The 15,009-nt window shown below is 37.8% G+C and overlaps 1 protein-coding gene across 6 annotated transcripts in view; it reads left to right on the forward strand.

The window, feature by feature from the left end:
- The window catches only part of DOCK4 (dedicator of cytokinesis 4), a 417,063-nt gene that overhangs the window by 302,457 nt on the left and 99,597 nt on the right, over window positions 1-15,009 (forward strand). For all 6 annotated transcript variants that reach the window (XM_081800230.1, XM_081800232.1, XM_081800233.1 and 3 more), the window contains 2 exons: window positions 128-255; window positions 2,425-2,559. In XM_081800230.1, coding sequence (XP_081656356.1) covers window positions 128-255; window positions 2,425-2,559 — 263 coding nt within the window. The remainder of the gene's footprint in view (window positions 1-127; window positions 256-2,424; window positions 2,560-15,009) is intronic.

The following is a 15,009-nucleotide window of genomic DNA, read 5'->3' on the forward strand; positions in this document are numbered from 1 at the left end:
ATCAGTCATGTACCTTTTATCTCTCTGTGTTAGTCATTTAACAGTTACAATTAAAGAATAGGTAAGGATTTGGACGAGGTTGGCTTGAACTGCCCAGATGTGACACTAACGCTTCTTCTCTCTCCAGATTCCAGGTACATTCTCTTGCCTGTCGTGTTACATCACCTCCACATGCACCTGCAAGAACAGAAGGACCTGATCATGTGCGCACGTATCCTTAGCAACGTATTTTGTCTCATCAAGAAAAATAGCTCAGTAAGTAAATACAGGTCATAGTATGTAGTTCCCATCAAATGGCTTCTGGAAATAAAAATGTTAAAGTCTTCAGAGAAACCACACTGAAGAGTAACCCTCTGAGACTCTCCTTTTTACTTCCAGCTGGGTTGGACATTTTGCTTTTCCTCTGAAATCACTTTTTTTAACCTTGTAAGATTGCTATAACCCCAAATAACCTGGGTTTCCTAAACTTGTATTTCGAGAAAGAACTGAATACCCAGTGAGAAAAATTAGAAATCTCAAAGCCTCCCACATGTGTCTTTAATCTTGATATGATGAATACTCTGTGGCAAGAATAAATTACTGCCTGCAAAGTGAAGTCTTTTTGGACCCATTCTGTGGAAGACTGCGTGGTGATGCTCAGAACTTGGCCATGGCCCTTGGGCCCTGCCCTGCAGAAATTGTGGAAGCAGAGGAAAGCCCCAGGAGACAAGGAGCGTATCTTGCACTATAGTCATTACTCAGCCACAACAGTAATCACTAAATTGTTAAGGATTCGGGAATTCCTGTGGATATACCTGACTCTTGCTACAGCACAGTTGCATTAGAGGATGCAGGGCAAATAGAGAAAAATCACATGCTTACTTAGAAATGGGGACAACTCTTTGAGTATTCATGTCCACGGCTCTCGGGACTCATGTGAAATTCACACGTAAAGGACGTCCTGTTCTCGTTCTGTCAGTTTGCAGCTGTGAGTTGGCATTATACTTGTCTTCGACAGCTGGTCCAGTGCAGTGCTGGGACTCTTGTTTCTCTGCCTCCCTGCTACTACTCGGCTGCAGTTTCCCCATGTTTGTCACTCTTACTTATGATCGCCTTCTGAAGGGCTCAGCGTTGAGCTGGCGTGGAACCCCAGTGGAAGGAATGGAGAGAGGGCCCCAGCACTGGAAACAGAGTTGGTACTTGAGAGGAAAAGGTCAGAAGCTCTGTGTGTAGAAATGTAATAAGAGAGACCTGCCCAGGGAGGGACGACTGATTTTAACACATCCTGAGGATGCCAGGCCTCAGAGTTGGGCTGGGACTGGGGAGAAGAGTGATGACAGGGGGGAAATGTTAGTTTTGCTTTAAAACTTTCCTGTGTAATTCTGCTAAGTGAGATGGTTCACTGCAGAAAACTGAAAACGACTGTCAACAGTAGTGAAAAAGACTTTTTAAAAATTTCTCCTGTCTATTTCAGTTTGGAAGTTACAGTCAGCTTTTGGACTTACCTGATAATGAACTCAAAACAGAAACTCTGCTCTGCGGGGGAAACCATGGTAGTTTTCTTGCAAGTGTAAGGAAGTTTATCATGAAACCCTGGCCAAAAAGCGGTTTCAAACTCACACTTTGTAAAAGTTTTTGTTTGTTTGACTGGTTCTTTTTTGGAACGGCCATCTCCTTGGTAAGGAGCCTTTGGACACAGAGTTTTGTCTTGTGCAGGCATAATAAGAATCCAACTCTGCTACATTCAGTCTGTGCAGAGCAATTTGGGTTTCTCTCTCAAGTCCTGGGGACTTGGCTACAAGTATTAATTTTGCTTTAGGGAAGCACCACGGCCACTGACCTTAGATCCAGTCTGGAGCTCATGGTGTTCATCTACACTGAATGCTGTTTGCTCATCTTACATGGAGGATTTCCTAAAAATCATTTTTATAGGAATAGTCGTTTGCACTTAAAAGAGAGTTTTGGAAAATGACCTTTGCAACTCAAGTGATGGGAAGAGTATATGTAAGCAACAAGCTGAAATCAGAAGAACTAAGGACTTTGGGAACCAGGAAGGGCTTTCAGTGAGGAATCCGACTCAGAGAGGCCAACTGCCTGGGCCGCATCACACACCGGGTCTGTGCATAGCTAATGCTCTGAATTCATCTGCTGTGCTTTCCAGGATGTCACCCCACCTTTTCATTTGTATGTCCAGTAGCCACAGCACAACCTCGCTGGGTACTCTTGGGTAAGCTGTGAACTTCTCTGTGCCTTTGTTTTCTGTAAAAGAAGGTCATTTACTTAGGTGACGTAGGTGAGGTCCAGTTCTGTCAAGTTCTTGAATCCTCTGACTTTTTGATTCTGTATTTGGAAATGTGAGGTTTTTTTCCCCCTTTTCCATTAAAGAGAGATTAATACCTATATTAAGCCGCCATTTCCTGAACTCCTTATTTTTTTTCTCTTAAGGAGAAATCTGTGTTGGAGGAAATAGATGTGATAGTGGCCAGCCTGCTGGACATCCTGCTGAGAACCATATTGGAGATCACCAGTCGACCTCAGCCGTCCGGCTCTGCCATGAGGCTCCAATTCCAGGATGTCACTGTAAGATCATAAAGCAAATGGCACATGGAACAGAGCATAGTTGTGCTTGTGAAAGCTTCGGTCACTTTGAGGGTGGGTTGCTGTAGGAAGCTGGGAAATCTGGCCTTGGGAGAGTGACCCATATGTATTTCAAATACACATGGAGTTACTTACATTTTACTAGGGAATGAAGATAAAAAACACTGTTTGTTAAAAGATCTTGGATTAAGATACGTTTAATTTCAGAAAGCCAAATTTGTTATTAGCTCTCACTTTGCCCAGTTTAAATTAGCCCATGATTCTGTGTCCCTAGTCCTCATGATAACTTTTCATTCTCTTTTTATCCATCAGATTGCTTGAGGAAATAAGAATAATGAAATAGAGAAACAGGAGTCAGGTGTTCTGAGTTCTAATTCTGGATTTCTCACTGTGAATGGCAAGGATCTTAATTTGGGGAGGCTTCAGTTTCCTTAGCTATGAAATGAGAAAGTTTGACATGGTAGTTTCTAAGTAACCTTCAAGCTCCACTATTTTATGAGTGTAATATAACATGATTTATAAAAAATTAAGAAATAATGTATCTGATAGTTTATGTATGTGTATATATTTTTATGTGTGTGCATTTGTCTATAGAGAGAGATGGATGGATGGACAGATGGATGGATGGATGGATTCTATTTAAAACTCACATTCAGTTGACCAAGAATTTGTTTTTTTAGATCTGATTAAGCATATTCTTCCAAATATCAGAAATGGCAGTAGATGCTGTACTTTTCATATATTTACAAAAATGTCAGCTTCTGCCATTCTCATTATAAATCATCCACAATAGAACCTTTGTCTTAAGAATGTTTGCCTATGGGGCGCCTGGGTGCTCAGTCGTTAAGTGTCTGTCTTCAGCTCAGGTCATGATCCTGGGGTCCTGGGATTGAGCCCCACATCAGGCTTCCTGCTCAGTGGGGAGTCTGCTTCTCCCTCTCCCACTCCCCCTGCTTGTGTTCCCTCTCGTTGTGTCTCTCTCTGTCAAATAAATAAATAAAATCTTAAAAAAAAGAAGAAGAATGTTTGCCTAGCCCCTGATGAAAATAATTTTTACTTTTACTTAAAAAAAATAAAGTGTCTGCCCTGACTCTCCTACCAAGTTCTCCTGACTGTTCCAGGAGAAACAATTGTGTTGAATTTTATTTTCTCTGCTTTCAGAGCTGAGATTCACCTGAGGAAATAAAGTTAAACTCTTTCTTTTAACAAACTAAGTTAAAGATAGTATAAAAAACTTCCTAATACATGGAATAGCCATACTGCCTCATTTAAAGAAAAGAGGAGCAAACGATAGATTTCTCAATTTCATGTGAAAAGTGGTACCTACATCTTGGGGTTGGCTTCTTGTATTTAGTGCACTACTTGGTCCAAAGTAAATGCTCAAAACATGTTGTTGCTTAATACAACAACATTGTTGGGGTTCATTATGGATTTCAAGGTTTGGGGTTTTTTATGTTGAATTTTTTTTATTTTGTTTTTTTCTCATGTTTTTTAATTAAACTTTTTATTTTGTGATAATTATAGAGTCACATGCAGTTGTAAGAATTATTACAGAGTTGTAAGAACAGCTTTTACCCAGTTTCCACAATGGTAAGATCTTACAGAACTATAGGACAATATCACAACTAGGATACTGACATTAATACAGTCAAGACAGAATATTTCCATCGCCCCAAGGATCCCCCATGCTGTGTTTATAGTCAAACCCATTTCCTTTCCATCTCCACCTCCTCCTTAACCCTGATAATCACAAATCTCTTCTCCATTTTTATAATTTTGTCATTTCAAGCATGTTATAGAAATGAAATCATACAGTAGATAACCTTTTGTAATAAGCTTTTCTTCTTTAACTCAGAATAATTCTCTGGAGATTCATCCAAGTTATTACATATATTTATATATCTTATTCTTTTTTATTGCTCAGTAGTTTCCATGTTGTGGATGTACCACAGTGTGTTTAACCATCACCCATTGAAGGCCACCTGGGTTGTATCCAGATTTTGCTATTATGAACAAAGCTGCTATAAATGTTTCTGTGCCAGTTTTTATGTAAGCCTAAGTCTTCACTTCTCTAGGATAAATTCCTAGGAGTGTGGTTGTTGGATTGTATGGTAGTTGCATGTTCTTTTTTTTTTTAAGATTTTATTTATTTGAGAGAGAGAGAGAGTGAGCACACGTGAGCGGGGAGAGGCACAGAGGGAGAAGCAGACTCCCCAGTGAGCAGGGAGCCCCATGATGCTCGATCCCAGGACCCTGAGATCATGACCTGAGCCAAAGGCAGATGCTTACCTGACTGAGCCACCCAGGAGTCACTGCATGTTTAGTTTTTAAAGAAACTGGCAAACTGTTTTCCATAGTGGCTATATAACTTTACATTCTCATGTACACAATGTATGAATGATCCAATTTCTCACTACCCTCTTCAGCATTTGGTGTTGTCATTTTTTTGTTGTTGGGGGGGTGTATTCTGTTACATAGGTAGTAATATCTTATTGTGATTTTAGTTGGCATTTTCCTAATGGCTAATGATGCTGAACATCTTTTCATATACTTGTTTGTCACCAATATATTCTCTTCGGTGGAATGTCTCTTCATGTTTTTCCGATTTTCTACTTGAATTGCTACTTACTGTTGAATTTTCATGGTTCTTTATATATTCTAGATAGTAGTCCTTTATGAGTATGTGGTTTATAAATACTTTCTCCCTTTCCATATCTTGTTTCCTCATCCTCTTAACAAGGTCTTTTGCAAAAGTTTTTAATATTGATGAAGTCCACTCTATCAGTTTTTCCTTTTATGGATCATGCTTTTGATGTCAAATCTAAGAACTCTTTTGTCTAGCCTTGTATCCTAAAGTTTATCTCCTAGGTTTTTTTCCTAAAAGTTTTAGAGTTATATTTAACATTTAAGTCTATGAACCATTTTGAGTTAATTTTTGCATAAGCTGTGCCAGAGAATTCTAACATTTTATTATCTCAATGTTGACATATATTAATTGTCTTTTTTCTTTCAATTTGAGATCTTCCTGGTTCTTGGTATGATGAGTGATTTGTAATTGAAATCTGGACATTTTTCTATTATAAGACTCTGGATCTTACTTAAACCTTCTGTTTTAGCTGGCTTTATGTGATACTACTTGGCAGGGGAAGCAGGGAGGGTGCTAACTCATGATGGCCAGAGGTCGAAGTTCGTGTTCCCCATATTATCTTCACTAACACTGACCTTTGGCAGTGAAATCACCAGCTCCCGATTTGGCTTTCTCTAAGGAAGTTATTAGGGCATCTCTGCACAGCTTTGTGAGCATGGAAGTCTAAGCTCCCCACTTGGTGTGGGTGAGGCCAAAGTTTTTTGTGATCTTCAACTGGAGTAGAGCAGTTATTACTAAAAGTTTTGTCTTGCTAAACCGCTTTATCTGATCCTTTGGCCAAAGAGAGTAAGCTTTTGTTGTTTGTAATTGTTGGTGTAATTGGCCAGCTTCTTTAGCTCCAGGTGTGAGATACCCAAAGCAGAAAGAAAACCCAGAGCACGCAGCACCATGTCCTTCCTCAGGTCCCAAGGTCCCTGGTCAGACTGCTCTCTTTTCTCCACCTTCAGACTCTTCTTCTGTTTGTTCTCTATGTAACAGGGAGGTTTGTAAAGTAGTACTTAGCAGGAGGAATATGTAAAAGTGTATCTACTCCATCTTCTCCAAGGCAGAAGAAAGTTCTCCTTCATTATGGTTTTGATGGTGACATTTTAACTGTTTCCTGGCAATAGAATTCTAACACAGTTTTAAAATTATAATAGCCCAGCAAACCTCAGAACAAATGCTGGCTCTGGATAAAGACTGCTTGAGGTCAGAAGCTAAAACACTTTTTCAGACTGCTTTGTATCCAGAGGCAGAGTCAATGACAAATCTCTCTGGGGTATGCACGGCCTTTAGGCCTTCACAATACAATAATCAGTACAAAGGAAGAGACTCGAAGGCATTGAATCGGGTTTGCAGATGAAGTTGGGGGTAAGGCAGGCAGGGTGTTCATCCGTTGTTCTAAATTTTAGGAAAATCACGTAAAGAGGAACTTTCCCCAGCATAGCCGTGTTGTACCTCCCCCCATTTTGCGAAAAACCAAACTCTCACAAGGTATGTAGATTGAAATTTGCTGGCACACATGCACTTGAATTACTTGGCTCCTTTGGTTTTATGCTGTAAGACATTTTTTTCAGGGTACTCAAGCAGATCTGCTTTGAATCCTACTTTGCCACTTCATTATCTGCATGCTCTTGGGCAATTTACGAATATCTCTAAGCTTCTGTTCCTTTGTCTTTAAAACAGAAAATAGGGGCACCTGGGTGGCTCAGTTGGTTGAGCATCTGCCTTCGGCTCAGGTCATGATCCCAGAGTCCTGGGATCCAGGCAGCGGGCTCTCTTCTCAGCAGGGAACCTGCTTCTCCCTCTTCCTCTCCCTCTGTGCGCTCTCTCGATCTCTCAAATAAATAAAATCTTTAAAAAATAAAAATAAAAAAATAAGACAGAAAATAATTGGACCTCTCTCAAAGTTACTGTGAGGATTTCATCACATCTGTAAGGGTTTAAACAGTATCAGTTTACTTTAGTAATTATTATAGTAGCAACAATAGTCACAGTAGTGTTTATTACACAGTAGTAGTGTAATGGTCACATGATTGCTGAATACTTATACTGTTGTTATAACTAATTCTATGGTGAGGAGCATGAGCTGGTCATTCACAGAGTCAGTCCTCTGTGGGCACTGAAGACTTAATTTCTTTACCATTTTCTCATGGAGAACAGGCTCTCTGAATAATAGGAGGTCTTTACTTTACATTGAACATTACAACATTGAACACTTTGCAGTCTTTTTTTTTTTTTTTAAAGATTTTTATTTATTTGAGAGAGAGAGTGAGCGAGAGCATGAGAGGGGGGAGGGTCAGAGGGAGAAGCAGACTCCCTGCCGAGCAGGGAGCCCGACGTGGGACTCGATCCCGGGACTCCAGGATCATGACCTGAGCCGAAAGCAGTCGCTTAACCAACTGAGCCACCCAGGCGCCCGAACACTTTGCAGTCTTTGCAGAAAAAGTGCCCACAATAAGTGGACGTCCTGTGGGTGAAAGCGGTTCCCACAGTGCGTCATGGCGAAGTGTTCAGTTCTCTTGCGGGTCCCATGGCTGTCACCGTGCCTCCCCATAATGCTAACAGGAGGACTGGCTGCCGCTGCATCATAATTCTAAATAACAGTAGCCTTATTTTTACTATTTAAAGGGATTGTACTTTTTGTTCCTTTACCAACTGTTCTTTAAACTTCAAAATGCTCTCTCTTGCTAGAAAGAAGAAAAAACACCATTGTTATCGGTTCCTTTCAAAAACCTAATTGTATGCAGAAGCAGAGTTAATACAGCAGCGTATATGGCTGTTTGCTCACACCCTCAACTAATCGGACTGCAGAGTTCCTTACAATTTATAAATGCTTCTTTCTTTGACCATAATTTGGTTTAGCACCATTTATGGTGCAGGTGACTCAACTCAACATAGGCCATGTCTAAGAAAGATACACTTGTCTAAACTTTTCATGCACTGGGGGCTTCTGGTTGAGGGGGAGAAGGGATACAGAATTCTGTAAGAAATTTCTGGAAAAAATAGTACATGTGTATAACAGAAGGTTTCGTGAGGGCCGTTGTTGTAGCCATGTAGTACTCTTCTTATTCACAATTATTGTTAGAAATGCCCACTATACTCAATGTATACATAAAATGGATGCAAGCCACTGAAACACATAATGTTTTTTTTGTTTTGTTTTGTTGGGTTTTTTTTTTTTAAAGATTTTATTTATTTATTTGAGACAGAGAGAATGAGAAACAGAGCATGAGAGGGAGGAGGGTCAGAGGGAGAAGCAGACTCCCCGCCGAGCAGGGAGCCCGATGCGGGACTCGATCCCGGGACTCCAGGATCATGACCTGAGCCGAAGGCAGTCACTTAACCAACTGAGCCACCCAGGCGCCTGAAACACATAATGTTTTAAAGGCAATGTATATGTAGATAACTCCCACACTGAAACAAAGCTAATCTTGGCCAATAATGGTTTTCATTTATTCTTTTCAACAAATTGTTGAGTCTTGGGGTTTCTTAAAGTTTTTTTTAAGATTGTGTTTAGCACAAGCCGGGGAAGGGCAGAGGGAGAGGAAGAAGCTGACTGCCCGCTGAGCATGGAGCCAGAGGTGGGGCTCAGTCCCAGGACCCTGAGATCATGACCTGAGCCAAAAGATAGACGCCCGACCAGCTGAGCCACCCAGGCACCCTTGGACACTTAAAATATTTTAAAAACAAACAAAAATTACATTATAGATGAAAAATATTTTAGTAAAATATTGGACATCTAAGCCTCTTTTTTTTTTTGGAATATGGTTGACACACAATGTTATATTAGTTTGAGGTGTACAACTTAGTGATTAGACAAGTTTATACCTTATGCTGTGTTCACCCCAGGTGTACTTACCTTATTGCATTGCTATTAAAGTATCACTGACTCTACTCCTTATGCTCTGCTTTTATTCCTGTGATTTACTCGTACCATAAGCAGAGTCCTGTATTTCCTTCTCTCCTTCACCCATTTTGCCCAACCTTTCACTCCCCTCCCCTCTGGCAACCATCAGTTCCGTACTTATAGGTCTGATTCTGCTTTTTGTGTGTTTATTCATTTTTTTTAAGATTCTATTTGTGATTGGAATCATATGATATTTCTCTTTCTGACTTTTTTCACTTAGCATAATACCCTCAAGGTCCATCCGTGTTGTCTCAAATAGCACGATCCCATCCTTTCTTATGACTGCATAATATTCCATTATGTATATATACCACATTTTCCTTATCCATTTGTCAATTGATAGACATGCAGGTTGCTTCTGTGTCTTAACTATTTTAAATTGTAGATAATGCTACAATAAACACAGGCGTATATATATCCTTTTGAGTTAGTGTTTTTGTTTTCTTTGGGTAAATACCCAGTAGTGGAATTATTGGATCATATGGTATTTCTATTTTTAGTTTTTTTGAGGAACCTCCATACTCTTTTCCACAGTGGCTGTACCAATTTACATTTCCACCAACAGTGCATTGAGGATTCCTTTTTTTTCCCACATCCTCTCCAACACTTGTTGTTTCTTCTCTTTTTTATTTTAGCCTTTCAGACAAGTGTGAGGTGATACTTCATTGTGGTTTTGATTTACATTTTCCTAAGGATGAGTAATATTGAGCCTCTTTTTGTGTGCCTGTTGGCCATCTATATGTCTTCTTTGGAAAAATGTTTATTCGTGTTCTCTGCCTGTTTTTAAATCATATTGTTTGGGTTTTTTGGTGTTGAGTTGTGTTGTTATTTATATATTTTGGATATTAATGCTTTATTGGATATATCATTTGCAAATATTTTCTTCCATTCAGTAGGTCATCTTTTTGTTTTGTTAATGGTTTCCTTTGCTGTGCAAAAGTTTTTTATTTTGATATAGTCCCACTGGTTTATTTTTGCTTTTGTTTCCCTTGCCTTAGGAGATATACCTAGAAAAATGTTGCTATGGCCAGTGGATATCTAGGCTTCTTAACAGGTTAAATGTGCTTAGAGTTCCTAAATAGATTAAGTGAATACATAAAATGACATTGCAGAGTAGATGTTCGGATTAACAACACATCATAAATGTGCCAAAGATTAGATAGCAGGATAAGTTGTTTGCAGTCTACACCAGATGTGACAAATATAGATAGTAACCTGGATTCAAAGAAGTGTTCCTATGTACACTGACTATAAATATGTAATGAAAGTCTATTTTTTAATAACTTTTCTTCTCATTACTAAAATTATTGCAATAATATGTAATTCTTCTTACTTCAAGGTATGTCACTATTCACAGGATGGTATGTTTTAGGAATAAACATTTTAAGAATACTAAGATAGTAGCTATATTAGAGATAGTGTAGCTAGGATGTAGAAGAACTAAGAGATGAGAAATGAAATGGGTTTCTACTAAGTAGATTTGCGTTTTTAAGTTGAGACTTAATAGAGAGGTTAAAAACTCAGACATTGGTTATCAACTCATAGATTTTTATATGCCTATTTATATTTGAATTATGACCTCAAACTCAGGTATATTTCCTCTATAAAATCAAATCAGTCTGAGCAGTAGGTAGAAGAACCAGAGATACCTGGCTTCACATCCCAGCTTCACCATTTTCTAACTGTGAAACCTGGGATAAATAACAACCTTAACAGATCTTACTGTAAAATGAAGTTAATAGTGTCCACCCAACAAGGAATGAATTTGATAGTATAATCAAAAATACTATAACTTACACATAGTTCCATTCCATAAATGTTGTCATAATGCCTTTTTTAAGCTTTATTAAGATGTAGTTGACATTCAAAAAATTGTACATATTTAAAGTATACAGCTGGTAAGTTTTGACATCTGTGTATATCTGTGAACCATCATCGCAATCAAGATAAATAACATGTCCATCACTCTCAAAAGTTTGCTTGTGCCCCACTCTCTTTTCTCCCTCCTGCCCCCCCATACTACCTCATCCCCAGGCAACCACTGACCTGCTTTCTGTTACTACAGGTAAGTTTGCATTTCTAGAATTTTATAGGAATGGAATCATACAGTACATAGTTACTATTAGGTTTTTTTTTTTGATGGGGGGTGGTGACATTTTGACTTCTTTCCCTCCGTATAATTATTTGAGTTTCTTCATTGTTGTTGTGTGTATCAATAGTTCATTCTTTCTTAATGCTGAATAGTGTTACATTATATGGATATACTATGGTTTCTTTATTCGTTCACCTTTTGGTGGACATTTGGGTTGTTTTTGGTTTGGGCTTTTCTGTTCTATTTATCTATTTTTTTCTGTTTTGACACCAATAACACAATATCTTGACTACCAGAACTTTATAATAAGTCTTGAAGTCACATAGTATAAGTCCTTCAACTTTATTCTTTTTGAACAGTGTTTTGACTATTTCTTTTTTTTTTTTTTAAAGATTTTATTTATTTATTTGACAGAAAGAGACACAGCGAGAGAGGGAAAAGAAGCAGGGGGAGTGGGAGAGGGAGAAGCAGGCTTTCCACTGAACAGGGAGCCCGATGCGGGGCTCGATCCCAGGACCCCGGGATCATGACCTGAGCGAAGGCAGACGCTTAACGACTGAGCCACCCAGGCGCCCCTGTTTTCACTATTTTAAGTCCTTTACATTTCCATATGAATTTTAAAATCAGCTTGTCACTTTCTACCCCACAAAAGGCCTGATGTGATATTGATTGGGATTACCCTGAATCTGTATATCAATTTGAGGAGAATTGACATCTTAACAATATTAAATCTCCTAATCTGTGAACATAGTATTCTGTTTATTTAGGTCTTCTTTAATTATTCTCATCAGTGTTTTATGATTTTCAGTGTGCAGATCTTTTGTCCTATATATCACTAAGTACTTCCATGTTTCAGTGGTATTATAAATTATGTTATTGTAAATTTCAGTTTCCGATGACTATTTCTCATCTGTAGAAGTAAAATTGATTTTGGTACATTGATCTTATATTCTGAGACATTGATTAATTCACTTAAGTAGTTCTAGTAGCTCATTATAGATTTGATAGCATTTTCTATATACACAAATATATTGTCTGTGAATAAAGAGTTTTTTTATTCCTTTCCAATGTATATTCCTTTATTATTTTTTCTTGTTTTATTGCACTGGCAAGAACCTTCAGTATAATGTTGAATAGAAGTGGTGTACTGTTTAAGCTTTGGAATGTCTGAAAAGTATTTTGTCTTTCTTTTTGAAAGATTTTTGCTGGTTAACACAGTCTTGACTGATAGTTGTTTTTGCTCTTTCAGTAGTCTAAAGGTGTTGCTCCATGGTTTTCTAGCTTATAATATTTCTTTTTTTTTTTTTTTAAAGATTTTATTTATTTATTTGACAGAGAGAGACACAGTGAGAGAGGGAAAACAAGCAGGGGGAGTGGGAGAGGGAGAAGTAGGCTTCCCGCGGGGCAGGGAGCCTGATGCGGGGCTCGATCTCAGGACCCTGGGATCATGACCTGAGCTGAAGGCAGACGCTTAACGACTGAGCCACCCAGGCGCCCCTAGCTTATATTATTTCTAATGAGGTATATCTCATCCTTACCTTTGTTCCTCTGTATGTAATGTGTCTTTTTTTCACTGACTGTTGTTAATATTTTCTCTTTATCTCTGGCTATGTTATTATAATGCACCTTTGTGTATTTTTTTCATGTTTCTTGTGCTTAGGAATTGTTGAAATTTTTTAATACCTAAGTTTATAGTTTTCAGAGAATCTGAAATTTTTCCCCTTATTTTTTCAATTACTTTTTCTATGCCCTCCTCCTCTTTGAGATCTCCAATTACATATATATTCTGCTACTTGAAGTTGTTCTATAGTTCACTGATGCTTTTTCTTTTATTTCCTTTTTTTTTTTTAATTTAATTTTGGAGAGTTTCTACTGTCTCCAAGTTCAGTAATCTTGTCTTCTGCAGATGTCTAATCTGCCATTAGTTCTATTAAGTAAATTTTCATCACACACATAATAGTCTTCATCTCAATTTAGGTCTTTTGCTTTCTTTCATGTCTGAAATTAACATGTTCAAACTTTCTTACAGCTTCCTGAATATATAGACTATGGTAATAATAGCTATTTTAATGTCTTTTACTGTTAATTCTGTTTATTTATGTCATTTCTGGGTCTGTTTTTATTGATTTTTTTTTCTCCTCATTTGCATCATTATTTTTTCCAGCTTCTTCGTATGCCTGGTAATTTTTTATTGAATGCCAGACATCGTGGATATTATGCTGTTGAAAATAAATTTTTTAAATTCCTAGAAATATCTTTGAACTTTGCTTCGGAATGAGGTTAAATTCTTAGGAACTACTTAATTGTTTCATATCTTGCTTATGAACTTCCTTAGGTAGAATCAGAGCAGCATTTATTCTAGGTGTAATTTTTCCCTGTTACTGAGAAAAGGTCTTTTTTAGTATTCTGATCCCCTGATATGGCAAGGTTTTTCCAGTTTTGCTGGTGGAAAAAAGATATTATACCCAGTCTTGTGTGAGCACCAGGTGGTATTCTCTCATTCCTTTTGGCTTATTATTTTCCTAGCCTTGGATTGTTTCCTCACACACATGCACTAAAATATGAATCATTGTGCCCTTAAATTTTCCATAGCTAGTGTTAAGTACCAAGAGTTTCTTTGTTCGTTAACAAAGTATTATGTTGAGCTTAGAAGATAGATTTCTGCTAGCCCTTACTTGTTAGTTTCTTAAATATTTGTCCCATTAAGTGTGCGGAAATAATTATTTGCCATACTTGTGTGTTACAAATGTTTATCCTTATGCAAGAAGCCAGCCTGCATCTTTGGTTACCCTGACCTGGTGATTAGGTAGCACCTCCAGACCTTCCTTGGCAGCTGGAAGGGATACATTTGACTTTCCTGACTTAGCTGCCTCTGTTAGAAAATCCCAATTATGAAAGCTTTCAATTCCTGATTTTACACGTGAGTCTATAGCCTCTTTACACGTAAGTGCAAAAAAAACAAAACAAACAAAAAAAACAACCCCCACCAATTCCCAATTAAAGTACATTTTTGTAAATTTACCATCAGTTACCACTGATTGCTTCTCCTGTTGTGTTCATATTGTTTTAAATGTTATTGTTCCCATTAAAAGTAGATAAATATTTTTGCTGAGCAAAAAATGTTGCATTAGAGCATAACTATTTTAAATTAGATGTACTTTGGGAAATGCAAGCAAGTGACAGTGATTTCATAGGTCTTCAAATCTATGGATGCTCTTTTTTTCATTATTAATTTTTAAGAATGGATTTTTTAGGAGTCAATCACTTGGCACCCAAACAGAAAAGGATCACAATTAAGCTATTTTTAAAAGGAGTTTGAAACCAACATTGTAATATATGGCTTTCTCTATACCCTGCCCATCAGCAGACCAGAACTCAGATGAGTTGGAGGAGATTGTGTAAATTCACAAATGGAGCAAGAGGTACAGGAAGAGCTTTGGAGTCAGAAAGACATATAGATAACTTCAGCTCTTCTACTTTTTAGTGATGTAACTTCGGGCAACTTTTTTAGCCCACTGAACGTACAATTTATCGTCTTTAAGTAAATATTATACCCCCTACCTCATAGCACTGATAATGAGGTTCAAATGACATAATGAATTAAGGTAGAGTAAATGCTCAGTAAATTGCCTTATTACCTCCTTTAAGTGTGTGAAGTTAGTTTCCTAGTGAAAAGCTTCCACACAAGTCAAACAAACAGACAAACAAAAAAATCTCCTAATTTGGAAATGCATATATACCAAGTAAATGGCCATCACAGGGAGAAATTTGGATTATAATATTGTTACTTTAGATTTAAAAGAC

The sequence above is a fragment of the Leptonychotes weddellii genome, chromosome 12 (assembly GCF_054177405.1).
Source record: "Leptonychotes weddellii isolate Sample4059 chromosome 12, ASM5417740v2, whole genome shotgun sequence".
Classification (NCBI taxonomy): domain Eukaryota; kingdom Metazoa; phylum Chordata; class Mammalia; order Carnivora; family Phocidae; genus Leptonychotes; species Leptonychotes weddellii.